The following is a 17,939-nucleotide window of genomic DNA, read 5'->3' on the forward strand; positions in this document are numbered from 1 at the left end:
GAATGTGTTTGACTTCTTGATGGGGGTTGGGTATTTGACAAAAACATCAATCAATGGACCTCAATCAATATATTTCTATACTAGATGGTACTTTTGCGATTATTTTTCTCATTTATGATCATCTTGACCTTTTACTGTCTAAGGAGAACTACAAGCAGAGGGAGTTTGGCCCAGAGAGGTAGGGGAGGGTGACAGTCAAACACGTTTCTCCAGGATAAAAAGTGTTGTATGGTTTAGTAAGCAAAATGCTGCATTTTACACCTCATTACGACCCATACTATCATTTAGTTTCCATGTGGCCTGTTTGGAAAACTGCCGAGACATGGATTAGAAAGAACTATGCAGAATGATCATTCGTCTAGGGTTCGTCCAGTGTTGTGGCTGTGGCTCCATTGTGTTTTTAAGCGCATCAGCCACAGCTACAATAATCTGTGAGGGAATAGTAAGCATTTTATTTTGGGTATGTCATGTCTTCATATTAGCAATATTTTAATCCAAGGCGTTATTTCAACATTTGTGAAATAATATTTTGGTGGAAAAGCATGCAAGGCTTCCTACGAAGGTTGAAAAAAATGATTTTCAAAAAACCATTGACTTTGCTGGAGATTTTTAATGACTTTTTATTGCACCTCCCCACACAGGTCAGATTTCTACAGGAGAACCTGTTCACTCTTACGCATGTTCGTTCAAAGGTCACAAGCTTTATTGCCGTCAGTGGTGTTGCGTACGTTCCCCGTGCAAATGCAAGTGACTGCGCACCAGTGATCGAATGCAGTGCCATCTTAGAGTTGTGAAGGGTGACGCACCTTCTTTGTCCAGGCGTTATTGGTGTATTCTAGCGATAGGCATGCCTTCTTGTACACTTGATGGCCAAGGGCCGTGTCCAAATCAGCACACTATTGAGTATGCAAGCTGCGTACAAATTGAGCACTCTACTGTAGGAAAGTCTGCTGTTTCGGACACAGCCAAGGAATTCATATTCAGCTTATGATGAATGCAGAAATTTCCCGGTTTTGGCTTTCTGATCTACTTTTAAATCATAGCTTGGGCATCTTTTCCCCTCCTGCGTGTGTTAGAGCACTAATGAAGGAAGGCAGTGGGTGTAGGGAACTCAAACTCAGTGCAGTCATTTTAATATGGTTGTGAGGGGTAGGCAGTCCTGTAAAGTGGGTTTGGTGGGCCAGGCCCGTTTAAAGTGTGTTCGTTCCCCCGCGCCCCCTATGCCCACATTGTCAACGTTGGTCTCCTGCCCTGGTCCTGGAGAGCTACAGGGTCTGCTGGTTTTTGTTGTTACTCAGCAGTTGATTACACCGTTATCTCACCTCACCTGGTTACCTGGGTCTCAGCACGGTGCTGATTTTGAGGTGAAAACAAAACCCAGCAAGACCCGGCAGCTCTCCAGGACCAGGGCTGTTAGACCTCAGCCACACCTCCCACTGTGTGGGCTGTTGAGCCCCTTAATGAACCCCTTAATTCAACCTGTGCCCCTCTAACGAGGTGTGATTGGGTTTGGACCCCCTGCCCTGCAGACGGAGGCTGGATCGCTGGCGTAGGATGTCCCGGACCCCGGAGCAGAAGGACGACTCCATGGAGTGCCCCCTGTGCATGGAGCCGCTGGAGATCGACGATGTGCACTTCTTCCCCTGCACCTGCGGCTACCAGATCTGCCGCTTCTGCTGGCACCGCATCCGCACCGACGAGAACGGGCTCTGCCCCGCCTGCAGGAAGGTACCCTACCGCCCCCTACTGCGCCCTACTGCGCCCTACTGCCCCCTACTGCCCCCTACTGCCCCCCTACTGCGCCCTACTGCCCCCCTACTGCGCCCTACTGCCCCCCTACTGCGCCCTACTGCGCCCTACTGCGCCCTACTGCCCCCTACTGCCCCCTACTGCCCCCCTATCACACCCTACTGCGCCCTACTGCGCCCTACTGCCCCCTACTGTGCCCTACTGCCCCCTATCACACCCTACTGCGCCCTACTGCCCCCCTACTGCGCCCTACTGTGCCCTACTGCGCCCTACTGCGCCCCTACCGCCCCCTACCGCCCCCTACCGCCGCCCTACTGCACCCTACTGCACCCCTACTGCACCCTACTGCACCCCTACTGCGCCCTACTGCGCCCTACTGCCCCCTACTGCGCCCTACTGCCCCCCTACTGCGCCCTACCGCCCCCTACTGCCCCCTACCGCCGCCCTACTGCGCCCTACTGCCCCCCTACTGCTCCCTACTGCCCCCTACTGCGCCCTTCTGCCCCCTACTGCGCCCTTCTGCCCCCTACTGCGCCCTACCGCCCCCTACTGCGCCCTACTGCACCCTACTGCACCCTACTGCGCCCTACTGCGCCCTACTGCGCCCTACTGCGCCCTACTGCGCCCTACTGCCCCCCTACTGCGCCCTACTGCCCCCCTACTGCCCCCCTACTGCGCCCTACTGCCCCCTACTGCACCCTACTGCCCCCCTACCGCCCCCTACCAGCCCCTACTGCCCCCTACTGCGCCCTACTGCCCCCCTACTGCGCCCTACTGCACCCTACCGCCCCCTACCGCCCCCTACTGCACCCCTACTACCCCCTACTGCACCCTACCGCCCCCTACTGCACCCTACTGCGCCCTACTGCGCCCTACTGCGCCCTACTGCGCCCTACTGCGCCCTACTGCGCCCTACTGCCCCCTACCGCCCCCTACCGCCCCCTACCGCCCCCTACCGCCCCCTACCGCGCCCTACTGCGCCCTACTGCGCCCTACTGCGCCCTACTGCACCCTACTGCACCCCTACCGCCCCCTACCGCCCCCTACCGCACCCTACCGCACCCTACTGCGCCCTACTGCCCCCCTACTGCTCCCTACTGCCCCCTACTGCGCCCTTCTGCCCCCTACTGCGCCCTACCGCCCCCTACTGCGCCCTACTGCGCCCTACTGCACCCTACTGCGCCCTACTGCCCCCTACTGCGCCCCTACTGCGCCCTACTGCCCCCCTACTGCGCCCTACTGCCCCCCTACTGCCCCCCTACTGCCCCCCTACTGCCCCCTACTGCACCCTACTGCCCCCCTACCGCCCCCTACCAGCCCCTACTGCACCCATACTGCACCCTACTGCCCCCTACTGCCCCCTACTGCCCCCTACTGCGCCCTACTGCCCCCCTACTGCGCCCTACTGCACCCTACCGCCCCCTACCGCTCCCTACCGCACCCTACCGCCCCCTACTGCCCCCCTACTGCACCCTACTGCGCCCTACTGCGCCCTACTGCGCCCTACTGCACCCTACTGCGCCCTACTGCACCCTACTGCACCCCTACCGCCCCCTACCGCCCCCTACCGCACCCTACCGCACCCTACCGCACCCTACTGCCCCCTACCGCCCCCTACCGCCCCCCACTGCACCCCTACTGCGCCCTACTGCCCCCCTACTGCGCCCTACTGCCCCCCTACTGCGCCCTACTGCCCCCCACTGCGCCCTACTGCCCCCCACCGCCCCCTACTGCGCCCTACTGCGCCCTACTGCACCCTACTGCACCCCTACTGCACCCTACTGCACCCCTACTGCGCCCCTACTGCCCCCCTACTGCGCCCTACCGCCCCCTACTGCCCCCTACTGCCCCCTACCGCCGCCCTACTGCCCCCCTACTGCCCCCCTACTGCCCCCTACTGCGCCCTACTGCGCCCTACTGCGCCCTACTGCCCCCTACTGCCCCCTACTGCCCCCTACTGCCCCCTACTGCGCCCTACTGCCCCCTACTGCGCCCTACCGCCCCCTACCGCCCCCTACTGCGCCCTACTGCACCCTACTGCACCCCTACTGCGCCCTACTGCGCCCTACTGCCCCCTACTGCCCCCCTACTGCGCTCTACTGCCCCCCTACTGCGCCCTACTGCCCCCCTACTGCCCCCCTACTGCGCCCTACTGCCCCCCTACTGCCCCCCTACTGCCCCCTACTGCCCCCTACTGCCCCCTACTGCACCCTACTGCCCCCCTACCGCCCCCTACCGCCCCCTACTGCACCCATACTGCACCCTACTGCCCCCTACTGCGCCCTACTGCCCCCTACTGCGCCCTACTGCCCCCCTACTGCGCCCTACTGCACCCTACCGCCCCCTACTGCTCCCTACCGCCCCCTACTGCACCCCTACTACCCCCTACTGCACCCTACTGCCCCCCTACTGCGCCCTACTGCGCCCTACTGCGCCCTACTGCGCCCTACTGCGCCCTACTGCGCCCTACTGCGCCCTACTGCACCCCTACCGCCCCCTACCGCACCCTACCGCACCCTACCGCACCCTACTGCCCCCTACCGCCCCCTACCGCCCCCCACTGCACCCCTACTGCCCCCTACCGCCCCCTACTGCCCCCCTACTGCACCCCTACTGCACCCTACTGCCCCCCTACTGCGCCCTACTGCCCCCCTACCGCACCCTACTGCCCCCTTACCACCCCCTACTTCCCCCCCACTTCCCCCTACTTCCCCCCCTACTGCCCCCTACCGCACCCTACTGCCCCCCTACCACACCCTACCACCCCCCTACCACACCCTACCACCCCGCTACCACACCCTACCACCCCCTTACTGGCCCCTACCGCCCCCCTACCACACCCTACTTCCCCCCCACTTCCCCCCCCTACTGCCCCCCTACCACCCCCTACTTCCCCCCCACTTCCCCCCCTACTGCCCCCCTACCACCCCCTACATCCCCCCCCACTTCCCCCCCTACTGCCCCCTACCGCCCCCCTACCAATTACATCATTGTTAGGCTGTCTGGTAGCAAAAAGATACCACATTGTTTTTGTTTTTAGAAATGGCAGCACTTATTCAGAAGTAATTCTGTGTTAGCCAGTAAGATTTGCCCTTGGTGCTGCTGTTCAGCACTGTGTAGCTCTAATGTTGCACATTAGGCTGTTGTCGGGACCATACAGCCCCTCTCTATCGAGAGCTTGGCGATAAAGTTGCTACATTTAAAGCTAAGCACACACCATACTCACCCTCTTTATTAGTAACTCTAATAATGTTAATAGAGGTCCTAAAATGGCTTTGTGTACTCAGGGATCCAAGCCGGGCATGAAATAATCTTTTATCTCCCCCTGGCCTGAGTGACACTAGAAATCACCAGTCACATATTATCAGCCACATTAGCCGTTCAATATAACCCATCCTGATTGGTTACCTGCCAAAGTGCCTGACGGTGTAGAAACTATTACCCCCCACAATCACCATTTTACCATCCTGTGGCTGGTGTTAAATTCAGTCCTTCGTACGAACCCATACGGACAAGAGGTACATTTCAAATACCTTTACATTTTTCGTGTTGTTTCACATATTGTGAAATGTCTGCTAAATGTATTTTCGATGCTTTTATCATTTACATTTTACATTTACATTTTAGCCATTTGGCAGAGGCTTTTAATCCTAAGCGAGTGCATGGGTTCTTCCACCTTTATCAAACACGTTTCTAAAAAGTATTCCTTAAGTGTATGTGTTCACAAAGTGCATTGCTAAGGCGTGGAAAAATGTATGGTGAAATCCAAGGCAGCTGCAGTCCTAGTGTGCAGTGTGTAGCGTGTAGTGTGTAGCGTGTAGTGTGTAGTGTGTAGCGTGTAGTGTGTAGCGTGTAGTGTGTAGCGTGTAGCGTGTAGTGTGTAGTGTGTAGCGTGTAGCGTGTAGTGTGTAGCGTGTAGCGAGTAGCGTGTAGCGTGTAGTGTGTAGCGTGTAGCGTGTAGTGCGTAGTGCGTAGCGTGTAGCGTGTAGCGTGTGAGCAGGTCATCGCTGTAACCCCGCGGTGCTGTAACCGGCCCTTTTCCCCCCCGCCCCCCGCAGCCCTACCCAGAAGACCCGGCGGTGTACGAGCCCCTGTCCCCAGAGGAGCTGCAGCGGATAAAGAACGAGAAGAAGCAGAAACAGAATGAGCGCAAGCAGAAGCTGACGGAGAACAGGAAGCACCTGGGCAGCGTGCGCGTGGTGCAGAGGAACCTGGTGTTCGTGGTGGGGCTGTCCCAGAGACTGGCCGACCCAGAGGTGAGCCCCCTAACCCCTAACCCCTAACCCCTAACCCTTATCCCCTCACCCCTGTATTGTTCTTAATGTCAGATAAATCAAATCAAATAAAGGAAACCAAAAACCATTCCCACCCCTTATCCTGGTTTTCATGGTGGGGCTGTCCCAGAGACTGGCTGACCCTATCCCCTAAAACCAACCCTATTTCCTAACCCCTAACCCTAATACCGACCCTATCCCCTATCCCCTATGCACTAACCCCTGTGTTGTGCAGAGGAACCTGGTGTTCATAGTGGGGCTGTCCCTGAGACTGGCTGACCCTATCCCCTAAAACCAACCCTACCCCCTACCCCCTACCCCCTACCCCCTACCCCCTACCCCCTATCCCCTATCCCCTATCCCCTATCCCCTATGCCCTATCCCCTATCCCCTATCCCCTATCCCCTATGCCCTATCCCCTATCCCCTATCCCCTATGCCCTATGCCCTATCCCCTATGCCCTATGCACTAACCCCTGCGTTGTGCAGAGGAACCTGGTTTTCATGGTGGGGCTGTCCCAGAGACTGGCTGACCCAGACGAGGGGGCCCCCTAACCCCAGAACAACCTCCTAACCCATCCCCCCTGACTCTCACGAGGCCTTGAGGACGTGTGGGTCCTCTTCAGAGACTCTCTCTTTAGAGACGCCCTCCCGGATGCTCGCCTGACCCCTGCCTCCATCTCACCCGTCCAGGTTCTGAAGAGGCCGGAGTACTTCGGGAAGTTTGGGAAGATCCATAAAGTTGTCATCAACAACAGCACTTCATACGCGGGCTCGCAGGTAAGGGGGCGGGGCTTTAGGGAATCTGCCAATGAGCTGTGACTCACGGTCAGGTGACCATGGTGACCACTGTTTCCAGGGAAGCATGAGGCAGGATTACCCAGATGTACTTTTACTTTTTAATGCGGGAGGTTTGCGGTTCTGGGAGTACTTGGGAGTTTTTTATAGTATCAGTTATGAGATTAGCTCGATAATCTTTGAAAGTAATCCTGAATGTATTCCTGGAAGTTCCTATGTTTAGATCACGAGTGCTGTAAGAAAACACAGAATTAAGCGGTTCAAAGCCTGTTTGGCACGAGCCGATGATGCACACACAGAGTGCACTTGGCATTTCTTTATGTAGCGCTTAATTACAATGTAAATAGCATTTCTCATATCCTTATTTTGAAAAGCGGCACGCAGGGAAGTAAAGTTATGTTCTAGGTTTGACCCTTTCAGCCTCAAGGGCGCCATATAGCACTCTCCACCTTATACCTTTTCAACCAGTCAAAATGGCGGCTGTGCTGTTGTTTGGAGCTCTTATTAACACCCTACTAAATGTTCTCGACCACTTGGGGGATTTGGGTGGAGCGGTTTCATACTGGGCCCGGGACTGGAGGGTTGAGCGAGTGTTGGGAAGGTGCAGAACCGTCTCACTGGGCCTCCTTTTCACCCCCAGGGTCCCAGCGCCAGTGCCTATGTCACCTACCTTCGGTCAGAGGACGCGCTCCGAGCCATACAGTGTGTCAACAACGTGGTGGTGGACGGCAGGACACTAAAGGTGGGTCGGCCTGTAGCGTAGTGGTTAAGGTAAAGGACCGGGACACCCAAGGTCGGCTGTTCTAATCCCGGTGTAGCCACAATAAGATCCGCACAGCCGTTGGGCCCTTGAGCAAGGCCCTTAACCCTGCATTGCTCCAGGGGAGGATTGTCTCCTGCTTAGTCTAATCAACTGTACGTCGCTCTGGATAAGAGCAAATGCCAATAATGTAATGTAATGTAATGTAATGTAATGTAATGTAATGTAAAGGTATGGCCTGGCTTGACTCACAGCAAAGGACAGCCTTCATGTTGCAGTGTAGTCGGGGCAATTCCCGCCCTGGGTGTGGTGTTGAAGTGGCCTGACCAAGACACCTAACCCCCAATTGCTCCTGATCCTGTGTGTATGAATTGGCGATGTAAATGCCTACCATTAAGTCCAACATTGCAGTGAGGGCAACATTGGCTCAGGAGGTAAGGTCTTTTGCCAGTCGAAGGGTTGGCGGTTCAGTCGAAGTGACCCTGAGCAAGACGCCTAACACCCCAATTGCTGCTGACGAGCTGGTCGGTGCCTTGCATGGCTGCGTTTGTCTGTGTGTCTGTGTGTCTGTGTGTCTGTGTGTCTGTGTGTCTGTGTGTGTGTGTGTGTGTCTGTGTGTCTGTGTGTCTGTGTGTGTGTGTGTGTGTGTGTGTGTGTGTGTGTGTGTGTCTGTGTGTCTGTGTGTGTGTGTGTCTGTGTGTGTGTGTCTGTGTGTGTGTGTGTGTGTGTGTGTGTGTGTGTCTGTGTGTCTGTGTGTCTGTGTGTGTGTGTGTGTGTCTGTGTGTCTGTCTGTGTGTCTGTGTGTGTGTGTGTCTGTGTGTGTGTGTCTGTGTGTGTGTGTGTGTGTGTGTGTGTGTGTGTGTGTGTGTGTGAGTGTGTGAGTGTGTGAGTGTGTGTGTGTGTGTGTGTGTGTGTGTGTGTGAGTGTGAGTGTGAGTGTGTGAGTGTGAGTGTGAGTGTGAGTGTGAGTGTGAGTGTGAGTGTGAGTGTGAGTGTGAGTGTGTGTGTGTGTGTGTGAGAGAGAGAGAGAGAGAGGGAGAGGGAGAGAGAGAGAGAGAGAGAGAGAGAGAGAGAGAGAGAGAGAGAGAGAGCAGTGTGTGTGTGTGTGTGTGAGAGAGAGAGAGAGAGAGAGAGAGAGAGAGAGAGAGAGCAGTGTGTGTGTGTGTGTGTGTGTGTGTGAATGAAAGGCATTCATTGCAAAGTGCCATTTACCATCCGTTTAGTCCGAAACTTTCCTCTGAGGGTTGAAAAAAAAAAAAAAAAACGTTTTTTTATTATTGAGTGTTTGGTCAGCATATCGCTGTGCGGAACACACCCGTTCATAAAGAGTGTGTTGTGTCGTATGTGTAGCCGCAGGGTGATTGTAGGTCTTTTCAGAATCCTGTCTGAGCGAGTGTTTGCATGCGAACGCAGCTTCCCGGAGAGATTTGTTCCCATTGTGATTGAATAATGTGACATTTTCAATGGGTTCCTGTGTCTGGTCGTCCGTGTGTGTGTGTGGGGTTTGTCTGGCGCTTTTGTTCCTCTGAGTGCCTCTCAGAAGACCTGTTCTCCTTGCCCCAGGCTTCTTTAGGAACAACAAAATACTGCAGCTACTTCCTGAAGAGCATGCAGTGCCCCAAACCCGACTGCATGTACCTGCACGAGCTGGGCGACGAGGCAGCCAGCTTCACCAAGGAGGAGATGCAGGTGGGCGTCTCGCCTTCTTCCTGTTCCGCTGGGCTGCGGTTCTTACCGGCCTCCACCACCATAGACACAGAATTACTAGAATTGGGGCTCCACCATAGAAGTAAAATGGGTAGAATTGAGGCTGTATATAGCAGGGATGCTCAGATCTGGCCATCCTGTCCAATCACAGCGTGATTTAGATCGAAGACACCGGGGGGGGCCTGTATCACAAAACAAGATTAATGAGTTGGGAGGTAAAAACCCAGAACAGCTCTTTTTATTTCAGTCCCTGTTCTCAAGATTTGAGATGGTTCTGGGTTTTACTCAGTTATCCAACTAACTCAGTAATCCTGCTCTGTGGGTTTTACTCAGTGCAGTTATCCAGCTAACGCCTTAATCCTGCTCTGTGGGTTTTTCTTTGTGCAGTTATCCAGCTAACTCAGTAATCCTGCTCTGTGGGTTTTACTCAGTGCAGTTATCCAGCTAACGCCTTAATCCTGCTCTGTGGGTTTTTCTTTGTGCAGTTATCCAGCTAACTCAGTAACCCTCCTCTGTGGGTTTTACTCAGCGCAGTTATCCAGCTAACTCAGTAATCCTGCTTCATGGGTTTTTCCTCAGTGCAGTTATCCAGCTAACTCAGTAATCCTGCTTTGTGGGTTTTTCCTCAGTGCAGTTATCCAGCTAACTCAGTAATCCTGCTCTGTGGGTTTTACTCAGTGCAGTTATCCAGCTAACGCCTTAATCCTGCTCTGTGGGTTTTACTCAGCGCAGTTACCCAGCTAACAGTAATCCTGCTCTGTGGGTTTTACTCAGTGCAGTTATCCAGCTAACTCAGTAATCCTGCTCTGTGGGTTTTACTCAGTGCAGTTATCCAGCTAACTCAGTCGTCCTGCTTCATGATAGAGGGCCCTGGTGAATGTCACCTCCTGCCAGTCTGTGAGACAGACGTTGCGTAACCAAAGGGGGGACCCTGTCTGTAGCAGTTTGCACGGCATGGCGACATTAGCCATGTCCTGTTCCCGGGTCCGGCCTGTAGCGTAGTGGTTAAGGTAAATGACTGGGACACGTAAGGTCGGTGGTTCTAATCCCGGTGTAGCCACAATAAGATCTGCACAGCCATTGGGGCCCTTGAGCAAGGCCCTTAACCCTGCATTGCCCCAGGAGAGGATTGTCTTCTGCTTAGTCTAATCAACTGTACGTCGCTCTGGATAAGAGCGTCTGCCAAATGCCAATAATGTAATTGTAATGTAATGTAATTCTAATGTAATGTAATGGTTCTTAGGCCGCAAAGCACCAGGAGTATGAGCAGAAGCTGCTGCAGGAGCTCTACAAGATGAACCCCGCCTTCCTGCAGACTGCGTCCGCGGGGGGCGACAAGGCCAAGGGCAAATCTTGCTCTTCACAGAGGTAACTGTCCGCTCCCCACCCCCGCCCGTCCGACGGCCGCCTTCTTTGAAGGAGATTCGAGTCCGTTAAACGGTCCCCTCTCGGAGCTCGGTGGCGCCTCTGCCGAGGGATGTTTGTGGAAATGCGTGACGTACGAACGGTCGAGCTGTGGGATCCACCGTTCCCCTGTCTGCCACGTCTGTAACTGACGTTTTCTTGACTCCTCCTCCTTTCGCCCCGCCCACAGACCCAACAGCAACAGTAAGGAGGCGTGGCCGTCGTTACTGACGGGTAAAACGGCCAATGGGCTGTGCCCGGACCACCGGAAGAGCCCCCCTCTGTTGGACGGCAGCTCGGACTCAGACCACCTGACTCCGGACGGACCCGAGTCGGACCTGGGGCCCTTCTCCACGACCTGCGACCTCTCCAGGTACCCAATCAGAGGGCAGGAAGGGGAGCCGTGGTTTGGTCTGGGACAGGGGCGGGCAAGGCAGGCCGCGGATGTTTCTGGATTTCAGACCAACGTCTGCTCTTAATGATTTCATTAGGCCAATCGTTTACACAATCTGTCATTTATAGCCGCGCTTCGCTATTTAAACAGCAGCCGATAAACGTTCACGTGTTGTAGCATTTTATTGTGGTCTAATTTACGAGTGAATAAGTCATGGTTCCTATGGCTGTTGGCTGTTCGAGCCAGGGTAACTGGTGGCAGCAAAATCCTGCAGACACAGCGCCCCCTCCAGGACTGGAGTTAATCCTGCAGACACTGCGGCCCTCCAGGACTGGAGTTAAACCTGCAGACACTGCGGCCCTCCAGGACTGGAGTTAAACCCGCAGACACAGCGCCCCCTCCAGGACTGGAGTTAAACCTGCAGACACTGCGGCCCTCCAGGACTGGAGTTAAACCTGCAGACACTGCGGCCCTCCAGGACTGGAGTTAAACCTGCAGACACTGCGGCCCTCCAGGACTGGAGTTAAACCTGCAGACACTGCGGCCCTCCAGGACTGGAGTTAAACCTGCAGACACTGCGGCCCTCCAGGACTGGAGTTAAACCTGCAGACACTGCAGGCCTTCAGGACTGGAGTTAAACCTGCAGACACTGCGGCCCTCCAGGACTGGAGTTGCCCGTCCCTGCTGTATGAGCAGGGAGCAGTGTCTGTGTCTGAGGGCTTCATAGGCTGATCTGGCACTGTGCCTTTCCTGATTCCCTTTGCTGAAAATTGACGTAGTTTCATTATTCATTCTGAACGAGAAGTCTTTTGATCTGAAACCGCAACCAGCTGTCAACGGCAGGTTTGGAAAGCAAGTATTGTCCGTTTCACATGCATGTTGAACTGAAGTGTTTTGCGTGCGAGGGCTGATGTGGGACTGAAACCATTTGCACAAAACCGTCGTACCGTGCACTCAGGTGGGCATTGGGGATGGTTACATTGCGGTTTCTGTGCAGGTTCAAGGTTGCCACTTCTCCTGACAGTGATAATGTGTTCAGTGGAGGCTGATTCAAAAGAAACACAAAACATTAATATTTTGATATTTGCCTGCTGACCTGAGGTCATTTAATGCCTTTATTAATATTTCTCCCCTGTGTGGATTTCTCTGGTTTATCGACTTTTCACATTCATGTTTCCAGTACAACTCTTTCCAAATTTAAACGTACAAGTGTCTCGCAACTGTCATCCATGCACTGTTGTACCAGCAGAGGGCAGGGTTTACTCTAATGACCCAGACTGTGATGAAGCTCTGTGCAGAATCATGGCTGACCCAGACTGTGATGAAGCTCTGTGTGCAGAATCATGGCTGACCCAGACTGTGATGAAGCTCTGTGTGCAGAATCATGGCTGACCCAGACTGTGATGAAGCTCTGTGTGCAGAATCATGGCTGACCCAGACTGTGATGAAGCTCTGTGCAGAATCATGGCTGACCCAGACTGTGATGAAGCTCTCTGTGCAGAATCATGGCTGACCCAGACTGTGATGAAGCTCTGTGTGCAGAATCATGGCTGACCCAGACTGTGATGAAGCTCTGTGCAGAATCATGGCTGACCCAGACTGTGATGAAGCTCTGTGTGCAGAATCATGGCTGACCCAGACTGTGATGAAGCTCTGTGTGCAGAATCATGGCTGACCCAGACTGTGATGAAGCTCTCTGTGCAGAATCATGACTGACCCAGACTGTGATGAAGCTCTGTGTGCAGAATCATGGCTGACCCAGACTGTGATGAAGCTCTGTGCAGAATCATGGCTGATCCAGACTGTGATGAAGCTCTGTGCAGAATCCTGGCTGATCCAGACTGTGATGAAGCTCTGTGTGCAGAATCATGGCTGATCCAGACTGTGATGAAGCTCTGTGTGCAGAATCATGGCTGATCCAGACTGTGATGAAGCTCTGTGCAGAATCATGGCTGATCCAGACTGTGATGAAGCTCTGTGTGCAGAATCATGGCTGACCCAGACTGTGATGAAGCTCTGTGCAGAATCATGACTGACCCAGACTGTGATGAAGCTCTGTGCAGAATCATGACTGACCCAGACTGTGATGAAGCTCTCTGAGCAGAATCATGGCTGACCCAGACTGTGATGAAGCTCTGTGTGCAGAATCATGGCTGATCCAGACTGTGATGAAGCTCTGTGCAGAATCATGACTGACCCAGACTGTGATGAAGCTCTGTGCAGAATCATGGCTGATCCAGACTGTGATGAAGCTCTGTGTGCAGAATCATGGCTGACCCAGACTGTGATGAAGCTCTGTGTGCAGAATCATGGCTGATCCAGACTGTGATGAAGCTCTGTGTGCAGAATCATGGCTGATCCAGACTGTGATGAAGCTCTGTGTGCAGAATCATGGCTGACCCAGACTGTGATGAAGCTCTGTGTGCAGAATCATGGCTGATCCAGACTGTGATGAAGCTCTGTGTGCAGAATCATGGCTGATCCAGACTGTGATGAAGCTCTCTGTGCAGAATCATGACTGACCCAGACTGTGATGAAGCTCTGTGTGCAGAATCATGGCTGACCCAGACTGTGATGAAGCTCTGTGTGCAGAATCATGGCTGACCCAGACTGTGATGAAGCTCTGTGTGCAGAATCATGGCTGATCCAGACTGTGATGAAGCTCTCTGTGCAGAATCATGACTGACCCAGACTGTGATGAAGCTCTGTGTGCAGAATCATGGCTGACCCAGACTGTGATGAAGCTCTGTGTGCAGAATCATGGCTGACCCAGACTGTGATGAAGCTCTGTGTGCAGAATCATGACTGACCCAGACTGTGATGAAGCTCTGTGTGCAGAATCATGGCTGACCCAGACTGTGATGAAGCTCTGTGTGCAGAATCATGGCTGACCCAGACTGTGATGAAGCTCTGTGTGCAGAATCATGGCTGACCCAGACTGTGATGAAGCTCTGCTTGGTGTGCCTGGCTGTGTGGAGTGTTTGTGTTCTCACGGTTTTGTCTCTTTCAGCCCCAGCGACAGACCCCCGGAGTCACTCAGTATAGGGAACGGGGAAACGTTACCACAGGTAACCGCAGCAACACAATCGGCACTCCTCCCATTGCCTTTTTAAAGGAGTGACATGGTGGTTGGTCACACTTTCAAGGTTTTTATATACAATTCGCACAAGAGGGCATTGAAGAAACGCAATGAAAGCATTAAATATGTCCGTTTTATAGTTTTGGAGAAGTAAGCGTTTTAAATTTATCGTCCTATTTTCAGCCGTGCATCACATGAGGATATACTTTTTTAGGCCTGGTATGTTTTAAAATACATTTAAATGACTGAGAAATATAAAAATGATGCGCATTTGTTTTGTCATTGCCTGAAGACCGCTGGCCTGGATCATGGTGGTCACATTCAACCACCATGTTACTCCTTCAATATATTAATACTTTGCATTAGTGTCTCCACTGATGTGTAATTGAGTGTAAAATTCTCACACGTTGTGCTTGGGGCCACGTATAGCCTAATATGAGCAAGGCCCTTAACCTTGCTCCCGGGGGGCCATTGGCCTCTGGCCTCTGCTTAGTCTAATCAACTGTAAGTGGCTTTGGATGAAAGCGTTGGCTGAAATGAGTGTAATGGCTAATGGCTGATGTCTAAATAATGGCTGATGTCCCCTTCCCGTCCAGATGGCGGACAGCCCGCCCCCTTCGTCCCCCCCTGGGCTGGCCGCCCCCAGCCTGGGGGTCCCGCTGGGCCTGGGGGTCCCGCTGGGGCTGGCTGACCTCACGGCCCGCTCCCCCTTCGAGGGGGCCGCGTCCGAATCGCAGTCGCTCTTCTCCGACAACAGCAACTTCCGGCACCCCAACCCCCTGCCCAGCGGCCTGGCGCCCTTCCCCTCCGCCCCCCAGGGCCACCCCGACTGGCCCACCGCCCCCGAGCCCCAGAGCCTGTTCACCTCCGGTGGGTCCCCACGCACCCCACTGCCATCCCCACACACACGCCCCACACCACTATCCCCACACACCCCACTGCCATCCACACACACCCCACACTACTATCCCCACACACCCCACTGCCATCCACACACACACCCCACACACACCCCACACACACGCCCCACTGCCATCCACACACACACCCCACTATCCCCACACACACCCCACACTGCCATCCACACACACACCCCACTACCATCCACACACACACCCCACACTACTATCCCCACACACGCCCCACACCACTATCCCCACACACCCCACTGCCATCCCCACACACACCCCACTATCCCCACACACACCCCACACTGCCATCCACACACACACCCCACTACCATCCACACACACACCCCACACTACTATCCCCACACACGCCCCACACCACTATCCCCACACACCCCACTGCCATCCCCACACACCCCACTACCATCCCCACACACACCCCACTGCCATCCCCACACACACCCCACTGCCATCCACACACACACCCCACTGCCATCCACACACGCGCCCCACACTACCATCCCCACACACACCCCACTGCCATCCACACACACGCCCCACTACCATCCACACACACGCGCCCCACTACCATCCCCACACACCCCACACCACTATCCCCACACACACGCCCCACACTACCATCCCCACACACACCACACACTACCATCCCCACACACCCCACACTACCATCCCCACACACCCCACACTACCATCCCCACACACCCCACACTACCATCCCCACACACGCCCCACACTACCATCCCCACACACCCCACACTACCATCCCCACACACCCCACACTACCATCCCCACACACGCCCCACACTACCATCCCCACACACCCCACACTACCATCCCCACACACCCCACACTACCATCCCCACACACCCCACACTACCATCCCCACACACCCCACACTACCATCCCCACACGCCCCACACTACCATCCCCACACACCCCACACTACCATCCCCACACGCCCCACACTACCATCCCCACACACCCCACACTACCATCCCCACACACCCCACACTACCATCCCCACACACCCCACACTACCATCCCCGCACGCGCCCCACTGCCATCCACACACACGCCCCACACTACCATCCCCACACACACCCCACTATCCCCCACACACACCCCACACTACCATCGCCACACACCCCACTATCCCCCCACACACCCCCCACTATCCCCCCACACACCCCACACTACCATCCCCACACACCCCACACTACCATCCCCACACACCCCACACTACCATCCCCACACACCCCACACTACCATCCCCACACACCCCACACTACCATCCCCACACACACCCCACACTACCATCCCCACACACGCCCCACACTACCATCCCCACACACCCCACACTACCATCCCCACACACGCCACACCCCACACTACCATCCCCACACACGCCACACTACCATCCCCACACACACCCCACTATCCACACACACACCCCACACTACCATCCCCACACACGCCCCACACTACCATCCCCACACACACCCCACACACACCACTATCCACACACACCCCACACTACCATCCCCACACACACACCACTATCCACACACACACCCCACACTACCATCCCCACACACACCCCACACTACCATCCCCACACACACCCCACACTACCATCCCCACACACACACCCCACACTACCATCCCCACACACACCACTATCCACACACACCCCACACTACCATCCCCACACACACACCACTATCCACACACACACCCCACACTACCATCCCCACACACACCACTATCCCCACACACACCCCACACTACCATCCCCACACACACCCCACACTACCATCCCCACACACACCACTATCCCACACACACCCCCACTATCCCACACACACCCCACACTACCATCCCCACACACCCCACACTACCATCCACACACACACACCACTATCCACACACACACCCCACACTACCATCCCCACACACACACTACCATCCCCACACACCCCACACACACCACTATCCACACACACCCCACACTACCATCCCCACAGACACACTACCATCCCCACACACACACCCCACACTACCATCCCCACACACACCCCACACTACCATCCCCACACACACCACACACTACCATCCCCACACACACCACTATCCCCACACACACCCCACACTACCATCCCCACACACACACCACTATCCCCACACACACCCCACTATCCACACACACACCCCACACTACCACCACCCCAGAGCCTGTTCAGCTGTGGTTGACAGACTGTGATGAAGCTCTCTACACGCAATTTTTTTTTTTTGATGAATCACCATTTCTAGAGAGGGAGGTTATTTTTTTTTGAATGAAGGGAATTTTTTTTAATTTTTTTTTTAACGGCTTTTTTTATTATTATTAAGTTGACTTAGTCCTCACCATTCTGCGACACTGACAAAAACTAATTTTAGCAACATATTTCATAATCAGTATCTTGAAAAGGCAAACCGGTTGACTGGTCAGTGGAAATTCAAAACATTATCTCCTCCTTTGGCAAGAAATTTTAATTTTCTCGCGAAACATAATTAGCCTAATGACTGTCTTCAACAAGCTGTAAAATTTCCAGAAAATACATATTTGTCGATTGTGCTTTTAGCACAGAAATTAGCCAATGTTGAGCCAAGTGCCATTTAACGAGTTGTCCCACGCAAGTCCACAACCTCCTACCTCACATTACACATTTTAAAGGCATTTCTGGAAACCGATGAAGCACAAAGCTGGCATACCACTATAAATTCCGTACTGATGAAGGTGTTTAGGCCAAAAAGTTTGCGGTGTTAACTTTTCTGCGGTCTCCCCTTGCACTGGGGAACTTATTTCCT

The 17,939-nt window shown here is 54.4% G+C and overlaps 1 protein-coding gene across 1 annotated transcript in view; it reads left to right on the top strand.

Moving 5' to 3' along the window:
• LOC133135814 (CCR4-NOT transcription complex subunit 4-like) overlaps positions 1 to 17,939 on the top strand; it is a 39,498-nt gene that overhangs the window by 6,239 nt on the left and 15,320 nt on the right. Inside the window, 9 exon segments of the mRNA XM_061253095.1 lie at positions 1,530 to 1,728; positions 5,808 to 6,005; positions 6,716 to 6,802; positions 7,461 to 7,562; positions 9,143 to 9,268; positions 10,530 to 10,654; positions 10,881 to 11,063; positions 14,095 to 14,152; positions 14,760 to 15,033. Coding sequence (XP_061109079.1) covers positions 1,555 to 1,728; positions 5,808 to 6,005; positions 6,716 to 6,802; positions 7,461 to 7,562; positions 9,143 to 9,268; positions 10,530 to 10,654; positions 10,881 to 11,063; positions 14,095 to 14,152; positions 14,760 to 15,033 — 1,327 coding nt within the window. The 5' untranslated portion in view covers positions 1,530 to 1,554.

Source organism: Conger conger, chromosome 8 (assembly GCF_963514075.1).
Source record: "Conger conger chromosome 8, fConCon1.1, whole genome shotgun sequence".
Taxonomy (NCBI): Eukaryota; Metazoa; Chordata; class Actinopteri; order Anguilliformes; family Congridae; genus Conger; species Conger conger.